The 17,425-nt window shown below is 45.3% G+C and overlaps 1 protein-coding gene across 1 annotated transcript in view; it reads right to left on the bottom strand.

Moving 5' to 3' along the window:
• Positions 1-254: 254 nt before the first annotated feature.
• Positions 255-17,425, bottom strand: part of Abca4 (ATP binding cassette subfamily A member 4) — a 138,676-nt gene continuing 121,505 nt past the window's right edge. The window contains exons 43-50 of the mRNA XM_076574899.1: positions 16,966-17,072; positions 14,139-14,280; positions 10,408-10,542; positions 9,514-9,617; positions 9,342-9,434; positions 6,993-7,242; positions 4,887-4,973; positions 255-605 (exon numbers count right to left, since the gene is read on the bottom strand). Of these exons, the coding sequence (XP_076431014.1) occupies positions 483-605; positions 4,887-4,973; positions 6,993-7,242; positions 9,342-9,434; positions 9,514-9,617; positions 10,408-10,542; positions 14,139-14,280; positions 16,966-17,072 (1,041 nt within the window). The 3' untranslated portion in view covers positions 255-482. The remainder of the gene's footprint in view (positions 606-4,886; positions 4,974-6,992; positions 7,243-9,341; positions 9,435-9,513; positions 9,618-10,407; positions 10,543-14,138; positions 14,281-16,965; positions 17,073-17,425) is intronic.

Raw genomic sequence — 17,425 nt, 5'->3', positions numbered from 1 at the left:
CATATTGGGTGTTAACAGCTTAGATGCAAGAATGTAGACCGTTCTGTAGTGAACTTCTGCCCTCTGGGGTTCTTCCATTGTGCTGTAAGCCTGTATATAAGGTTTCCTCCCTCTTTCAATAAACAGCATTCTGCTGTGCCGAATGACTCACTGTCTCTTGTCTCTTATTTTTTAATCCACAGCCCCTCACTCCGACGTGGTGAACGGGTAGCGGTAGCGCGGGCAACAATTAATTGCCCGCAACAATTAATGAGTAGTTCACAAGGAGAGTGCATTTTATTGCTCCTTCTGAATAACACCCACACACCCACACTCCTCCCACCCCACAAAAGCACATCCACTCAGAATGGACGAGGTGCTAAGCAAAGCCACTGGTCAGGGGCTACTTTGGTGGTCTGGATGTTTGGATAGGTGAGTTTTGCCATCAGGAATGCCGGTGAGCCGGCGAGTCTTGGTTTCCTTCTGGAAGAGCCTCCTCGAGTTCACTGTGGGTGCCTGGTGCGTTTGTCTTCTGCCTCAGTAGGCTTGTTTATGTTCGCCAGTCGCTCATTGGATCCTGTGGGCAAAGGCTCCTGCGTCTCCAGCCGCCCAGCTTTCCCGTCGAGCTATAAGGAACAAGCAACATGGTTGGGATCAGCCCTGTGGAAGGTCAGCTGGACACTTCCCCTGGTTTTCTGGAGCAATAGAGTTTTAGGTTTCAAGGTATAGCGATCGGCAGAGTCTGGGGGATGCTCAGCTGAATGGACTTGGATTCTATCGGACAACCAAGGTTACGGGCTGCCTTGAGTTCTTAGCTCTGAAGTAAGCAGACCAGATGCGCTCTAAGGTCCACACATTTCTCACAGAGACTTATGTGCCTGTGTGTTTTTACATTTTAGAAGAAAGCTATTCCCTTGGTGCTCTTTCCAATGGATGTTTTGGAGACCATATTCTCCACTCTCATGCTGGCATTCAAACCTAGATCCATGTAGTGTTGGACAAGGATTTCTACCATTGAGCTAAGTTCCCAACCCTGGGTGTTGTTTTTTTAATAATTTATTTTTATTTTATGTGCACTGGTATTGGCCTGCATGTACACCTGTGTGAGGGAGTTAGATCCACTGGAATTTAAATTACAGATAGTTGTGAGCTGCCATGTGGGTGCTGGGAATTGAACTCTAGTGTTCTGGAAGGGCAGTCAGTGCTCTTAACTACTGAGCCATCTCTCCAGCCTCCCGGGTGTTTTTTTTTTTTTAACCCAAGAAAGTCACCGTCACCTTGCTGGCTTAAAAGCCAAGAAGTTATCATTTAAATTCAGCCCTTGTCTGGACTTCTCTTTGTCTAGTTCATTCAGAGGTGGTCCCTGGGAAGAAAGATCATTTGACCAGGATATAGATAGCATGAAGAAAGATTCAAATGGAGTTCATGATAACGAATCCAGATCAAACTTCTGCACTAAGTTCAGGGTCCTAGAGAAATGGACATGTTTCTAACTCACCTTTCTAGCTAGAGACATATCATCTCTAATCAGAAATTATAGGCTGTTTTCATGATCCAATACCAGCTGTGGGGTTGGGGGGGGGGGGGAGGAGAGGGCTGGAGGTGGCCTTCCCAGCCTATGCAAAATGTGGCTTGTCCAATTATCTGGTTTAAACACACAACCTCTTAACAAGTAGACAATGAGATATAGGGATAAAAACAGGCTCTGAGATAGAACAAGGGTCTCAGTCAAGACTGCAGGTACTTAAACACTTAAGAATCTAACTGAAGGATAAACATGATGTAGGGAAACCTCTATGTATAAAAATAAGAATCAGACATTGTTCTGAGTTGCTCCTGATTGTGATGGGTGTAAAATGATTCTCTTGTTTCAGAGATTTCTAAGTTAACAGATCCTCCATCGCCAGCTCTCCTACCAAGACCTTGATGTTTATCTGTTTTCAGAAAACAGATTGTGACAATGTATGGAGCCGAATCCTAAGAGATGTCTCCTAAGACTGGGTCCTTTGGAGAATTTTAAAACATCCCTGATAAGTAGATTTTTAGATAATAAAACATCTGTTTAGTCTCTGCTCAAAACCAGGAGCTGGGAAGTCATCAGCTGCTGAACTTCCTGAAGCTTAGCTTTCTTGTTTGTTCAGAACAAGCTGGGAACATTGCCTGGATCTCCTTGATGTAAAGCACCTGCTTCTTGTTTTCAGGATATTTAAGCAAAATTATTTTAAGTAGGATAATGTAGATAAGAACTCAATTACTATCTGTTTTATGACAGATTTATATATAATACCATATAAAGGATTTCTGTAAACTTTTTATGAAGATGGTATGTCATAGGTCAGAGTTAGATTTTTGAATAACACATTTATTATAAAAATAGTAATTTAGCCAATGTGTTACAGTAGGTTCTTGCAAAAAAAAAAATGTGACAAACACAATAGAAACATGATCTTAGGGAAAAGTTGGAATCAAGCAGTCCAAATCACAGACGTGAGCAACCTGGCCTGGTCCAGGTCAGCTGGTGTTAGTCCTGTAGGAGGGCCTGTACCGCTGGCTATGGCAGCACACACTTGCTTTGGCAGACCATGGCTTTGGAGCCAACCTGGACCACACAGTGAGACCCAGACAACAAACAAACAAATAAGTAAAATAAATAAATAAATAAATAAGAGCATGTCGTGGTATTGTGGAAGGGGACATAGGTGGCTCTTAGAAATAATTTTGCAATCTAACTATGTGTTCTCTGTTATAAAAAGGACCCGTGACTGTAAATGATCCTCAAAGAATAAATTTTTTCAGCCTGTATCAACAGCAACTACAAGATCTAAAAATGAGAGGCAATAGTTAGAAGATTGGCAAAAGGAATTTGCCCTGGACAGTCATTTTCACTTGGGCATTCCAGGCCCTCTGGAGGGTGACAGGTGGAGAGACAAGATCATCCTCGCCAAGTAGCCATGGGATGGAGAAGCATTCATTACAAGCATGACCTTGGAAAGACATGCTTTGCTCTTCAGCTGTATTTGGCTCTTATTGCAATCAAGAAATTGGTTGGGAGGAAAGAGAAACCTATGGAAAATAAGGCTTTTCATGTGTGTTTTGTTTGTTTGTTTTTTAAATGAATACTTTGGGTTGATTTGATTTTGCTGTCCAGTAGTCTGGACAGAATGGCACAGTTACTTGTCCTTGCTAAAATCTCATGCTTAAGCCCAGCCATCTGGCTACTCTAGCTTTCTGTCCATCTGGGAAACTGGGTGGGTACACTCCTGATGTAGGCACTGCGCTAGGGCAGCACTGGAAGTCCATCCCAGGTGTTATCCTGGGACAGAACTTGTACCTTCCATCACTTTCTATCACTTCTTCCTTCGCTATCTTGATTGCTCCATGAAGAATAAAGAATCCACCTCCCCCAAACTGGCCAAAGCCTTGGCTCTAACCAGACATGTCTACCATTAAACGGAGTGCCTGTTAGTCCCCATCTTTTTAAGCTCCAAGGCGTGACCAAGAAGTGTTGTTGATATCCCAACTGTGGTGGTATTGTGTTCCCCAAAATATTGTGCACCCCAATAAACTTATCTGGGGTCAGAGACAGAACAGCCACTAGATACAAAGGCTAGAAAATGGTGGCACTCACACCTTTAATCCTAGCATTCCAGAGGTAGAAATCCCTCTGAATCTCTGTGAGTTCAAGGCCACATTGGAAACAGCCAGGCATGGTGACACACCCCTTTAATCCCAGGGAATGATGGTAGAAAGTAGAAAGGTATATAAGGCGTGAGGACCAGAAACTAGAAAGTACTGTGGGATGGTCTGTATGTCAAATTGCTCTGATTGGTCAATAAATAAAACACTGATTGGCCAGTGGCCAGGCAGGAAGTAGGTGGGACAAGGAAAGAGGAGAATTCTGGGAAGCGGAAGGCTGAGGCGGGGAGACACTGCGAGCCGCAGCCATGACCAGCAGCATGTGAAGACACCGGTAAGCCACCAGCCACGTGGCAAGGTATAGATTTATAAAAATGGATTAATTTAAGCTATAAGAACAGTTAGCAAGAAGCCTGCCACGGCCATACAGTTTGTAAGCAATATAAGTCTCTGTGTTTACTTGGTTGGGTCTGAGCAGCTGTGGGACTGGCGGGTGACAGAGATTTGTCCTGACTGTGGGCAAGGCAGGAAAACTCTAGCTACAAGAAAGCATTTGGCTGGTTAAGTTTTCAAGCTTCTAGCAGCACAGTTCAGCTGAGATTCATTCTGGATGAGGACTCAGAGGCTTCCAGTCTAAGGAAACAGGACCAGCTGAGGAATTGGCAAGGTGAGATAGCTGTGGCTTGTTCTGTCTCTCTGATCTACCAGCATTCACCCCAATAACTGGCCTCAGGTTTGATTTTATTAATAAAAACTGTTAAGATTCCTGCTACACCCAACAGCCAAGATGTTTCAATATTCTCTCTTTCCCTGCTTATTCCTAAAACTTGAAGTTTGGAGATTTTTGTTTTTTGTGCTGTTAGTAAAAATGTTCGGGAAAGTTCCTCTCAAAATAATCCTTGGGCCTGTGAGGTGGTATCACTGGATAAAGGCACGTGCCTCAACCCTGACAACTTGGGCTGGACACATACTCATGCACACACATAAATAAGTGCTTTTAAGATGTGATTCACCCACACCACCCAAATGGTTTTCAGATTACAGGTAGGAGCCGCTCAGCTACTGGGTGAATCTTCAACTGAGAACTGCTTAGTGAGGATGCTAGGATCAAGCACGGAGGATTGCGGGCATGGTAGGAACAGGCGGAGATGGGGCGTGGCTGCTCTCTGCAGAGCGTCGTCTGAATGAACCTCAGAGCACCTCCGGCCCAGCAAAGCCCCTGAGCTGAGGCCCTGTCTAAGCCATGGTTAGGAAAGGGCAGTTGGGAGTACCTTGGCTTGCCAGCTGGCTCCAGCAGCTCGAGGGTGCAGAGGGAGGTCATAGGTCTCAGTCTGCTGTTTAGCAAAGTTCACAAATACCTACAGGCAAGAGAAAAAAAAAGCAGATGTTTCTAGAAAGATGGGACCCTATACCACACGCGTGCTTTGCTCTGTGTTTCCCACAGTTGATGGACGGCCCTGTGGGTGTAGTTTGTTTCCTTCTGTGGTGTGCCACAAGCCCACACAGCAGTGCCCTGGACCAGGCTTGCTTCTTAGACTCCTGAGCCAAGCCAGTTTTGCTGGAGGATTCCAAGGGCCACGGACATGAGAAACTGGGATAACCGAGACAGCCGGGAGAGTCCCGGCTCTCTAAAACCAGGAACTGCGCACAGGCAGCTGCTCTCTGCTGTGTTCTTCACGCCACATGCACTGTGGCCACAATTTGTGCAGGAGGCCAATGTGACTGTCACCTGCCTAAGGTGGCAAGAAAGTACGGATAAACAGGTGAGTGAGCTTTGTAGAGGTAAACACTCGCCTGATTCCACTGCTTTACCAAATGGTCTTTAAAGATGTTTATTAAAAACAAGAAATTGGAAATAAAAAAAAATCCCCAACAACCCAGGACAAACTCAAAAATTCACTGATGAATGAATGGCTACATAAGTAAAATGCAGGTGTAATTGAATATTACTCAGTCTAGAAAGGGAAGGCAATTCTGACACATGATACAGTGTAGGGCTGGACCCTTGGGGACATTAGGCCAGTAACAAAATGACAAGTACTATTTGATTGCACTTATACGAAGTGCCTAGAGCAGTCAGTTTCATAGACAGTAGAAGGACCCGAACAAGGGTGACACCAGTGGACACACTAACGTGGATGGTGGGGAGGCTTCAGAGGCCCCAACCCTACACAAAGAACTGCAGACATCTAAGGAATGCTGAGAGAGAGAGAGAGAGAGAGAGAGAGCGCACTGGTTGGACAAAAACATATGCATATAAGTAACATTATAAGAACTGATCAGGTTGCATTTATATATTTAGAAATGTGTGTGTATATATATATCTCTGTTATCTATCTATCTATCTATCTATCTATCTATCTATCTATCTATCTATCTATCATCTATCTATTGATCGGTCAATCAACAGAGATAGATAGATTTCAATTTTAAAGAGAAAGTGGGAGGCACCAGCCATGGTGGCACAAGCCTTTATTCCCAGCACTTGGAAGCCGAAGCTTACATACAGTCCTGGGTTTCATATAACAAGACCCTCAAAAATAAAGTGAAGTAGAACTTGTCAGACACTGTCAGGGAAGCAAAGAGTGGAAATACAGTGTTTGGTAGACAGCATTCATTGACACAAAATTAAAGAGTAAAGGTGGGCTATGGAGACAACTTAGCTGTTAAATTACTTAAAATGCTAATCACGTAAGTGTGAAGACCAGAGTTCAGATCCTCCAGAATCCACATAAATGCCTGGTCAGTGTGGTAAACTATAATTCCAGCCTTGGAAGGTGGAGACAGGAGATCTCTGGAGCAAGCTGGCTTGCAAGAGTAGTCATATTATTGGAAAGCTCTGGGTTTGATTGAAAGACCCTGCCTCAAAGAATAGGAAGGAAGAGCAATCGAGGAAGATCCTGGCATCAGCCTCAGGCCTCTACATGCATATTCACACACATTCATGTGTACCTGCATACATGCAAGTACACACACACATAAACATCACATTTATACTAATAAATAAATACATATACAAAGAGCAAACGTTTATAAAGATTCACTGGGCTGTACAATTAAATATGTCTATTTTGTTTTTTGTAAATTACACATGAAAAGTTGATTTGGAAAGAAAAAAAACCAGTCACCACCATGTACTGGCAAGCATGAAATAACATGTAAGAAAAGAACAAAAATCATCAGTAAAATTTGTAGATGACTAAAATATTGTTAGAAAACCATTTCTGAAATGCCAGATTTTACTCTAAGGGACAGAGACCAACGATGTGTTAAAACTAAAGACATCCTGTCTGCCCCCACGTCATCCACTACTCATGTCAGGTGCTGTCATGCAGTGGGCACAGCCGACTGGCACTTGGTACCCTGGGTGGACTTGCCTGGTCGAGCGTGGTCTGAGTGACTGAGTACTCCTCGATGAGCAGGCTGTCCTTGTGGGAGATGAGCAGCTGGAAGATCCTGGCCAGGGAAGAGGAGGCGACCTGGAACTGGAGCATGCTGTGGTGCCTCTCTCTCTGCACACTGCCTGGGAAGTTGCCCTGGAAGAACTGCTCGACAGGATTCAAGTCTGGAAGCAAGTCGTCCTTTGGCGATTTAATTTTCATTGTGACAATGTAGCCGTCTCCAAACCTAGCAAGTGCACAGAGTGGATAGGACTGTTAGAGCTAAGGCATGCCCCAAAGAGTACTCTCATCAGGCATAACAGGAATTCCAAGGCCACAGCATTGGCCTTCCACCCACATTTAAAACTAGGAGCGAAAAAATGTTCGGCATCAGTTTCTGGACGTCTGAATGTCTGTGTGGCAAAGTTGGATAGACATCTTTGCTGAAGTTCAAGGTGGTTATAGCCCCTTGTAGAGATCCCAAGCCCACCCACAAGGACATGGCTGGAGCACTCGGATGTGGGGAAAGCTGAATAACTTTTCTAAGATTTGCCAGGGAGGAACAAAGGCTTGGGAAGGCACTACTTCCTAAGGAAAGTTCCTGAAGGAAGTGGAGCTTGGTTGTGGTTTGGATATATCTTCTGAAGACTGGTGTATTAAAGGCTTGGTCCTCAATGTAGCACTGAGTAGAGGTAGGACCTTAAGGGATGATATGATCATGAGGGGTTCTCACCTCAACTATGGATGATTTCATTAGAGGTGGGGGCTAGTTGGAGGAAGAAGATCATGGGGACATGTGCTTGAAAAGGGTATTTGCTCTCTCCTGGAATCTACTAAGGTAAGCAGGATTCTCTACCACATATTACCATGGCCATGATATTCTGCCCTAGGCCCAAAGCAATGGGGCTAGCCAGCCTTTGCTCCTTCTCAGGTTTTTTTGTTACAATGATATAAAGCACTAACGATGCTTCTCCCTTCTCCTCACTAGGTCTGCGGGTCACCAGAAAGAGTGCGCATCCTTGGCTGGTGACTGTGATGACCTGTGTGGGGGTACATTGGGTCACTTAAGTTTTCTGTAAACCTTCCTCTATGGACCAGGGCTGTCTCTACAGTAAGATGCTATTAGCCTTCCAGTTCCAGGAAATCCGCCATCCCTCTACATGGGGACACCCTCCCCTTACCTCTGCTATCCTGAGGCTGCGGAGGAATGAGAGGGATAGTGGGGGGAATGTTCTTTAGCAGTTGGGCATGGGGTGTTGGTGACAGGGGTCTGGTGACCTCACATCCTCATAGCTATCTCTGTAATCTCCACATGGTGGATACTGAAGAAGTTGGGGCCCAATGCCCATTTGCCAAAGGCACCTTACGTATTAGATCTTTCCGTCCTGAGGATGTGAAGGATGATGTTTGCTGTGCAACATGCTTCCATCGACTCCCCAAGATTTGGATCTCAGATAAGCTAGATTCTCTGTTCTTTTTACCAGCTAGCTTGGTAGCTTATATCCTGGGCTCTTGATAAGCATGTTAAATATATGAGTGACAACTATAAATCTACTCTTTCCCAGGCATATTAGGATTCAAGGAAAGGTAGTGATGTTACAATAATCTCACTTTAATGAATTGTTAGCTTTATCTTATAAGCTAGGAATAATAAGGAATTATCTTTAATCATTTATATGTTGTTCAAGATTACTGGCATTATTAGTTTGTCTTATAATATATGGTCATTTCCCCCCAAAACTTAACCAGATACAATATTCTAGAAAAGAAAATTGGTTCTCAAGCTGTTTGGTCTTTTTTTTTTTTTTTTTGCTTTGTTTCATTTTTTTTTTTTTTTTTTTTTTTTTTTTTTTTTTTTCAAGACAGAGTTTCTTTGTGTAGCCCTGGCTGTCATGGCTGTAGACTAGTCTAGGCTCAAACTCACAGAGATCCGCCCATCACTGCCTAGCTGTTTGGTCTCTTAATTATTCCTGCATTGGTTGTGGACTGTCATAAAACAGGCCGTGGGTCCTGGACCTGTGGGCAACTGTGGGTTGACACTAGATCAGTGACAGTAATCCTCCTCCTACTTCCCAGGTAGTCCTCCTACTTCCCTGCTAGGCTCCGTAAATGCCCCAGTAAGAAATCTCCCATGCTGAGACTCCTATTAGCTTCCAGGAGCAAGCAATTAGCCCAGTACAGAACATCTCACCAGCCTTCTCCATCGGCCTCCAGAGAGTCTGGCCCGGCCATCATTGGCCAATGCCTATGGAATGAAGAGGCAAGGGTCCCAAATGTCCATGGTGAACTCAAGGTCTGGTTGAACCCACAGAATGTAGTGGAAGGCATGTCCTTCCATCCGCTTACTTGTACTTGAGGTGTTGAATGGTGCCCAGACATTGAAACGTGCCCTTCACCATGATGGCCAGCCGGGTACACAGTGCTTCACATTCTTCCATGCTAGCAAGCAGGAGAGAGGACGTGAGAAGGAAGATGGGGGATGTTCCGCCCTCCCTCCACCTCCCTGGGAATCTCTTGCCTGTGGGAGGTGAGAACCACGGCTCTCCCTTCTCTGATGATGCTCACAATGGTATTCCACAGCATGCGGCGTGCCTGGGGGTCCATCCCTGTCGTGGGCTCATCCTGTAGAGCAGGAGAGTAAACAGGGAGAGATGGACTTGGAGGTGGCCTTTCTCCATCACTGCATCCTTCCTGGGCTAACAGACATGTGTACAATCACTTCCCAGCAAGCATGACAGAGCCATGAGCTCGAGAACACAAGAGCAGGAGGAGAATCAGAGGGCACAGAAACATGGTGTACAACTATAGATCTATGTCAGCTGTGAGTAAATTACAGTTAAGACCACAGGAATAAAGAAGTATAATAATAAGAAGAAGAAGAAGAGGAGGAGGAGGAGGAGGAGAAAGGAGAAAGAAAGAAGGAGGGAAGAAAAAAAGGAAGAAAGAAAGACAATAGCAGAATTAGCCTTAGAAGGGGTCAGTGAGGGAGATAGCCCAGGTAACTTTTCTAGTCCCCTCTATGTCCTGTGTCCTCTTCAAACCCAGACTGCATGGACTCAGGGACTCTAGTCTGCTCCAAATTCCTGTGAGGGTCCCTGGAACTCCTGACTCAGCTCAGCACTCCTGTCCACACAGACCTTCTCATCCTGATTTCTAACCAGACAGCAACATTCCCTGGAGCTGACAGAGCTTTCCCATTCTTAGCTTCTGGCCCCTCAAGACACTTCCCAGGCACTGAAGACCAGACTGTGCTGTGACCAAGCACTGGGCTAATTTCCTCAAAGGGGACAAGATATGAATGAGCCGGGCGACAGCAAACTGTTCCTTTCTAAAGCTGCAAGCCCTGAACTAACTTTCCCAGCCCAGGATATGCAGCGATGCTTCAACTCTGCAGGGTACGGGGTGTCCTCACCAGCAGCAGCAGGGGCGGGCAGCCAATGAGTGCTATGGCGGTGGAGAGTTTCCGCTTATTACCTCCACTGTAGGTGCCTACCAGGCGGTCGGCGTACAGAGACAAGCCTAGGCTCTGGATGCCCCAGTTAGCAACCTAGGAACAGGAAAGACAGTTCAGCTGTTGGGTGATGAGCAAGTGAATGCCCCAGGCACAGAAACAGTTCAGAGAGGTTCTCAGATCTCTTCCTGCCAAGCCCAGATCTGTTGCAGCAGGGCCACCTGCTGGCTGGTAGGCTCTAGCACACGCTTCAAGGCGAGAAGGTCGATTTGCTTTTCTTGACCTTTGGTTTCACCTGGGTGGCTTCCTCAGTTCCGCAGCTCCCCCTTGGGAAACAGCCTTCAGCCTTCCAAAGACTACATCTCTCACCAAGAGTCCTAAGGTCTCTTTGAGAAGACAGTAGACCCCAAACCCACTGGCTCTACCCCCAAACAGAGCCACATCTATAAGCTTCTTGCACATCTTAGGAAAAGTGTTTTGAGGCAAACTCACCTCCTATGTAGCTCTGGGACTCACTTCCTGTCTCTAGCCCTATATTTAGACGTCACTTCCTGTGAGTCTTTGCCTGGGCTGGCCGCTCTGTTGACAAGCACAAACCTCATTCCAACAATTATTCCCGCTTAATTTTCCTCTCAGAACTTGCTGCTCTCTAGCTCACTGGATATTCTGCTTAATCCATTGTCGATCCTTCCACTAGGATACAGGCTCCATTTTGAATTTGTTGTTTGGAAGTAGTTTCAAGCCCTCCACCCCCAGCCCGCCCGCAGCGTGTGGATGTGGGGGTGGTCGGTGCACGTCTGCCTCACCACGCGTGTGGAGGACGGTAGACGACCTCGGGTACTGCTCCTCACCTTCCCCCTTGTGTGCGGTCTCTTAGTTGTTCACTGCTGTGTGCGCCAGGCTCGGTGGCCCATGAGCTTTGAGGAGTCTCCTCTGCTCTCCCTTCCCGCCTCGCTGCTAGGAGCAGCACTGGGGTTGCAGACATGCTCTGCCACAGCTGACTTTACTGGGGATTCGAACCCGGGGCCTTACACTTGCATAAGTGCTTCACCCGTCTTTGTAGCCCTCAGTGCGTCTCTTTAGCCGACTGTGATCAGTAACATTTCCACGGGCTTTGATATTAAAAACATATATAGTCCCTCTTTCTCGCCTTCTTGTAAAAGGAGTATTGTTCCTTTAGAATTTATCTTATGCTTTTTAATGATAAGACTCAGGTTGTACATTTTCAGCCAGGATTCTACATAAGTGATGTTGGAGCCAGGTATGATAGTAGGGTATCATATCTGAGAACATTCTACATGGCATTAATCTTGATTGACCAATTAACATGCCTAAATTTTTTTCATTGAAAAAGCATACACTTACTTTGAAACCAATAAGCGACTTATACAGATGTTATTTTAGAATATATAAAATATCTCATTTCTTATTTAAAAACTTCCTCAAGGCTATCCATTGATGATTTTTGGGTTTCTATTTTTGTGATGAAACACTGTGACCAAAAGCAACTTGGGGAGGAAAGGGTTCATTTCATCCACACTTCCATGTAATAGTTCATCACCAAAAGCGTTTAGGGCAAGAACTCAAACAGGGCAGGATCCCAGAGGCAGGAGCTGATGCAGAGGCCATGGAGGAGTGCTGCTTACTGACTTGCTCCCCATGGCTTGCTCTACCTGCTTTGTTATAGACCCCAGGCCCAGTATAGCAGCACCCACAATGGACTGGACCCTCCCCCATCAATCACTAATTAAGAAAATGCCCTACAGGCTTGCCTACAGCCTGATCTTATAGAGGCATTTTCTTAGTTGAGGTTCCCTCCTCTCGGATGGCATTAGCCGGTATCAAGTTCACTTGAAGGATATATGGTCACTGCAAAATGATTTTCCAATTCTAGATCCTCTCTATGCAGCACTGAGGGCTGATTGTAAACAGAACTTCCTGTCTTTCCTGTTCATTTATCTATATAACAATATGATCTTATAAATTCCTAATGTTCTCTCAATGGTTTATAAATTATCACGGCAACAAGTTACTCTTTAAATTAGCACATTTTCATTGTATGTGGCTTTGAAAGGACATATTTCTTTTTTCAGTGCTGGGAATTGATCCCAGGGCATTGTGGGTGCTAGGCAAGCATTCTACAACTGAGCCACATGCCCCAGCCCCATAAAGGTTGTTAATTATTTGATGCTTAGATTGTTCCATTTGGTCATAGGAAGCCTCTTCAAGATGGCTCCTTGGGACATGCCTCATTATTTTGTTTAAAGACCTTCCCTACTTTCTAAGAACACATGATGATCCTGCCTTGGAGTGAGTCTTTTATTTGAAGAGTCATAATTTCCTTTAACCATATCTGAGCATTAGGTGTACTCAGTGCCATTAGGGTATTTTGTGCCTGGGTCCTCTCATGGGACAGACAGACAGACAGAGACACAGACAAACAGACAGACAGACAGACAGACACACACACACACACACACACACACACACACACACACTATGTATGCCATATGTGCGCACACCTACATACACATAAACATGTCAAGAGTACACAGGGATATCTCCAGTCCCAGTCTACTCCTCTGAGTTCCTTCTTGCCTTCCCTTTTCCTAAAATGACATGCCGCTTCTTCTATAATAAGGAAAGTAGCTCCCCAAAACATCAACACATTTGTTCATTTACTCAAGTCTACCACACACCTACAGTTCTGCAGAATTGCTTTGTCCACACACTATAAAAAGCAAATGTACCTATCAAAAGATCAGAAACTGAAGGGCTTTGTCCCTTCTGCCTTGCCCATGACTAAGAATAAATACCCACTGTCTGCATGATTCTTTAAAATAGACTGGTTTGTTCCAATTACCTTCAATGCTAGGCTTTCTTCCTGTTCTCACATTCACCACCACCACCACCCCCCCCCACCCCCACCCCCCCACCCCCCGTCTTGCTCTTACTGATTCCGTCTTACTTTTGAATCTGTGGAGCATGGACACCTGCCTGAGTCAAAGCCAAACAAAAGGATAACTGCAGAGAAGCATCATTCCCTCCAGCTCGCTCTCACGCCACTGTCCTCTTATTTCCACACTCTTTGTTGTCTGGTTTACCTCTTATGTCCTATTTGTAAAACTAAGCAGCCACACGTCTGCTTCTTTATTTTCCTACTTTCTTACATAAAAGTAGCATCCCACATGTTCACCTTCACACCTTGCCTCTTCTCATACAGTAATATTAGAAATAACATTGGCAATAAGTCTATAATAGACCACAGAGATCTTCTCTATAGCTGCATAAGACTATCACGTGTATCACATGTATCCAGCCAACTACACCTACATATTTAGGTGGTATCCAGTATTTTGCAATTGCAGGTGTAATGAATAACTTTGTGCTTATGCATTTTATACTTTGACATGTGTGTCTCCAGGGTGAATTTCAAGAATTTGATTGCTGGGTTAAAAGACAGATGCATGCACTATCAGATAGACTCCAGGGCAGGGACTTGCTATGTGTGTGCCTGTTTTGTTCACTGTTCTATCCAGCTTCTAAGTCAGTAGTTGGCAAATGGTGAACATGACTATTTGCTGGAATGGATGGATAGCATGCCCAGTTTCCTGTCTCTAAATGATAGTGCTTCCTAAAGTAGGCATGGAGTTTGCCAATCTCCCATGTGGTCACAACAAACTGATGTTCACCTTCTCGATGTCCTCTGCTGGCACGCCCCTCAGCCTGGCATAGAGGTAAAGGTGTTCTCGGCCTGTGAGTAGGTCATCAATTGCATCAAACTGAGGACAGTAGCCCATGTTTTGATGGACGTCAGAAATATTGGTTAAAATGCTGCAAGAAGACAGAGCAATTAGTGAGTTTTCCTTCATTAAGGGGGTGACAGGAGAGCAGGGGCCAGAGAGGTTTCCGCCACTGGGGCATGACCTCCATTCTAGAAATGCACACAGAATTTGGAAATCAAAGTGGGGATCCTACAGTTGGAAGCATGAACTTCAGGAGTGCTGAGCTTTAAAACTAGTCGGATCCTTCCGAGTGTCCACATCTAAGATGAATTGCCACTCGAATGATTGGGTTGGATCACCTGGCGTGAGGGCTTAAAAACAAAGATTTAAGAGATGATTGGGCTGGAGAGGTGTCTCAGTGGTTAAGAGCTCTGGCTGCTCTTCCAGAGGACCCGGGTTCAATTCCCAGCAACCACATGGCAGCTCTTACAACTGTCTGTAACTCCAGTTCCAAGGAATCTGGCACCCTCACACCAATGCACACAAAATAAAAACTTAAATAAACTATTTTAAAAAAAACACAGTGCCACTCCCTTTGGGGGCCATTAAAAAAAAAGAGAGAGAGATGATCAATGGATCATCAATGGATCCTAATCCCTTCCAGACATTCAGGGAGTAGCTTGAGAAAGGTGGATATCTCCCAGTGGAAGTCCACTTCTACCTCTGTATTTATTGGCAGACAGAGAGAGGGAGACAATCAGATAGCTACCAGCAGAACAGGCTTCTATCTTCCCCATCTGATGAATCCATTAGATTCCCCACTAGAAATGTACTGACTTCAACAACAACAACAACAAAAGTGTACATAAATCATTTTGTCTAATCACCTTCGTCTAACTCCTCATAGCTTAGGGCTTATTAATAAAGGATGGCTAGAACAGGATGGGATGGAGAGAGTCCACTGCAATTCCTCACTGTGACAAAAGTCACTCAAGGTATAGGTAGGTCAGTTGAAACCACCCAGGGAAACAAGGAAGCAACCTTGCCAGATGCACAGGAGTTATCCCACCTGAGAGCCGCAGTCTTTAAACCTTGGCTTTCTCTCTAACTTGCATGTAGATGTAACCAACAATCTTATTAAATAAGAAACACAGAACCAATGTAAAAGAGAAAGTCAAGAGGTCAGAGCTCAGAGCTAAAACCTTACCCTTCTTCCTGCGGTGGTCCTACCTCTCCGAAAGAGGCCTACTTCCTGTGTGGTTGTCTTTATATAGTCTTTCTGTTCTGCCTTCTCATTGGTTGTAAACCCAAACACATGACTGCCTCATCACTGCCTGTCTGTAGAGACTTCCAGGTCTTCTATGGTATTGAGATTAAAGGCATGTGTATCCAATGCTGGCTCTATCCTTGAACACACAGAGATCTACCTAGCTCTGCCTACCAAGTGCTGGGATTAAAGGCGTGCACCACCACCGACATGCTCTTGCTATGGCTCTAATAGCTTTGACCCCTAGGCAACTTTATTTGTTAACATACAATTAAAATCACATTTCAGTACAAATAAAATACCACCATACTTGTAGCTCAGTTTTACCTTAGGATATCAGGCTGTGTCTCACCTGTACTAAAACTGGTGTCACTTAAAAACTTCCTATTGCATCCCTCACTGAACCCTCTCTCCACAACTCCTGCTGTTATCACCATGGAGTCGCTCGCTCGGTGGCCGACAGCTGGGTGGCAGATGACATACACTCAGCCATGACCTGGCCCTATCTTTGTAATCTGTTGGCTTCAGATCCACCAGGCATGGCCATGGAGGGCTGGGACTCCGGATTCATCTTATCTGAGTCCCAGAGATGTGCTCAGGACTCTGGCTGCCCACTGGGCTGTGTTGAGCAGGGCTTTTTGGTAAAGGAAGGGGGTCTTCGTCATCAGGTGCCAGAGAGCTGTCAGCAGTGTCTGTCCCCACTTACAAACCGGAAGAGAGGGCTGTGAGCACCCTCACTGCGTGAGCACCCTCACTGCATGAGCACCTCACTGTGTGAGCACCCTCGCTGCGTGAGCACCCTCACTGCATGAGCACCCTCTTGAGCACCCTCACTGTGTGAGAGCATTGCTGTTCAGGAGCAGCCAGCAATAAGGCCATTCATCGTCTTCCCTGCCCTGCCTCCTAGAGGACAAGTCTGTTTAAACTCACATTATTCCAGAGGCCACAGTGACTCTCCAAAAGCCAAGGATACAGCCAGCTTTCTCTCTCTCAACTTTCCTTAGTCTGATGAGAGAAAGGATTGCCAAATCTGATCAAGTCCTCCCGAGGTCCCTTGAATGAGGACCTCCATTCTGACACTCAACCTAGAGAAAGGATGTATCATCCTGGGAGTTCTTAACCTGGGATCCAGAGGCTGCAGAGGGATCATGGGTATACTCCAGGGCTCAATAAATTCCTCGAAGCTTTGTAAACTGTCAGGAGGGAGATAATGAGAGGCTATGGAATATTCTTAGAGAGGCAGATGATGCAGGGCTCATCGGTTGCTGAAAGGAGTTTATAGACCACAGAGATGAAAGAAGCACCAACTTAGTGTTTCCCAGAACTTTCTAGAAATCCATGCTAAGAACACTCTTTGAGCCATTACAGTGTAGTTTGGTTTCCCAGTGTGCCTCTGTCTTGTGCATTTCTTAATCACATTCTGTGGGAGGTCTCCCTCTCTGCATAGATCTTTCTGGGTCTCTGGCATGTGACTGAGAAACATGGACCATGGGGGACGCCCTACCGCAGGCAGGACAGAGCACTCACCTCTTGCCTGCTACGGTAGCATCGCCTGATGTCACTGTGGTGTCCCCAGTGAGCATCTTGAATGTGGTGGTTTTGCCTGCACCGTTCACTCCCAGGAGCCCAAAGCACTAGGAGAAAACAGAAGACAGGTGTTACCCTGGTGACCAAGGAGGGCTCCACTGCCAGACCCCAGGCCAGTGCAAGAGCTGGAAGCATCGATTTATACCTGGGCTGCCATCACTGAGATTATTGGTCATGTGTGGCTACCAACAGAAAACACACCTAATTCTAACTGACATGGGTGCGAAGTGTGTGACACACTGGCTTTGAAGACTTAGAACAAGAACAACAAAGAAAAGTTAAAAATATCTCAGTAATGTTTTATAGTAATTACACATTGAAATATTTTAGCTATATTGGGAAAAATAAAAATAGTAAATTTATTCTGTTTTCTTTTTCCCTGTATCTCCTAGAAAGTTTG

The sequence above is a fragment of the Peromyscus maniculatus genome, chromosome 6 (assembly GCF_049852395.1).
Source record: "Peromyscus maniculatus bairdii isolate BWxNUB_F1_BW_parent chromosome 6, HU_Pman_BW_mat_3.1, whole genome shotgun sequence".
NCBI classification, from domain to species: domain Eukaryota; kingdom Metazoa; phylum Chordata; class Mammalia; order Rodentia; family Cricetidae; genus Peromyscus; species Peromyscus maniculatus.
The sequence above is the reverse complement of the archived record's forward strand: the minus strand, read 5'-3'. Positions and strand labels throughout refer to the sequence as shown.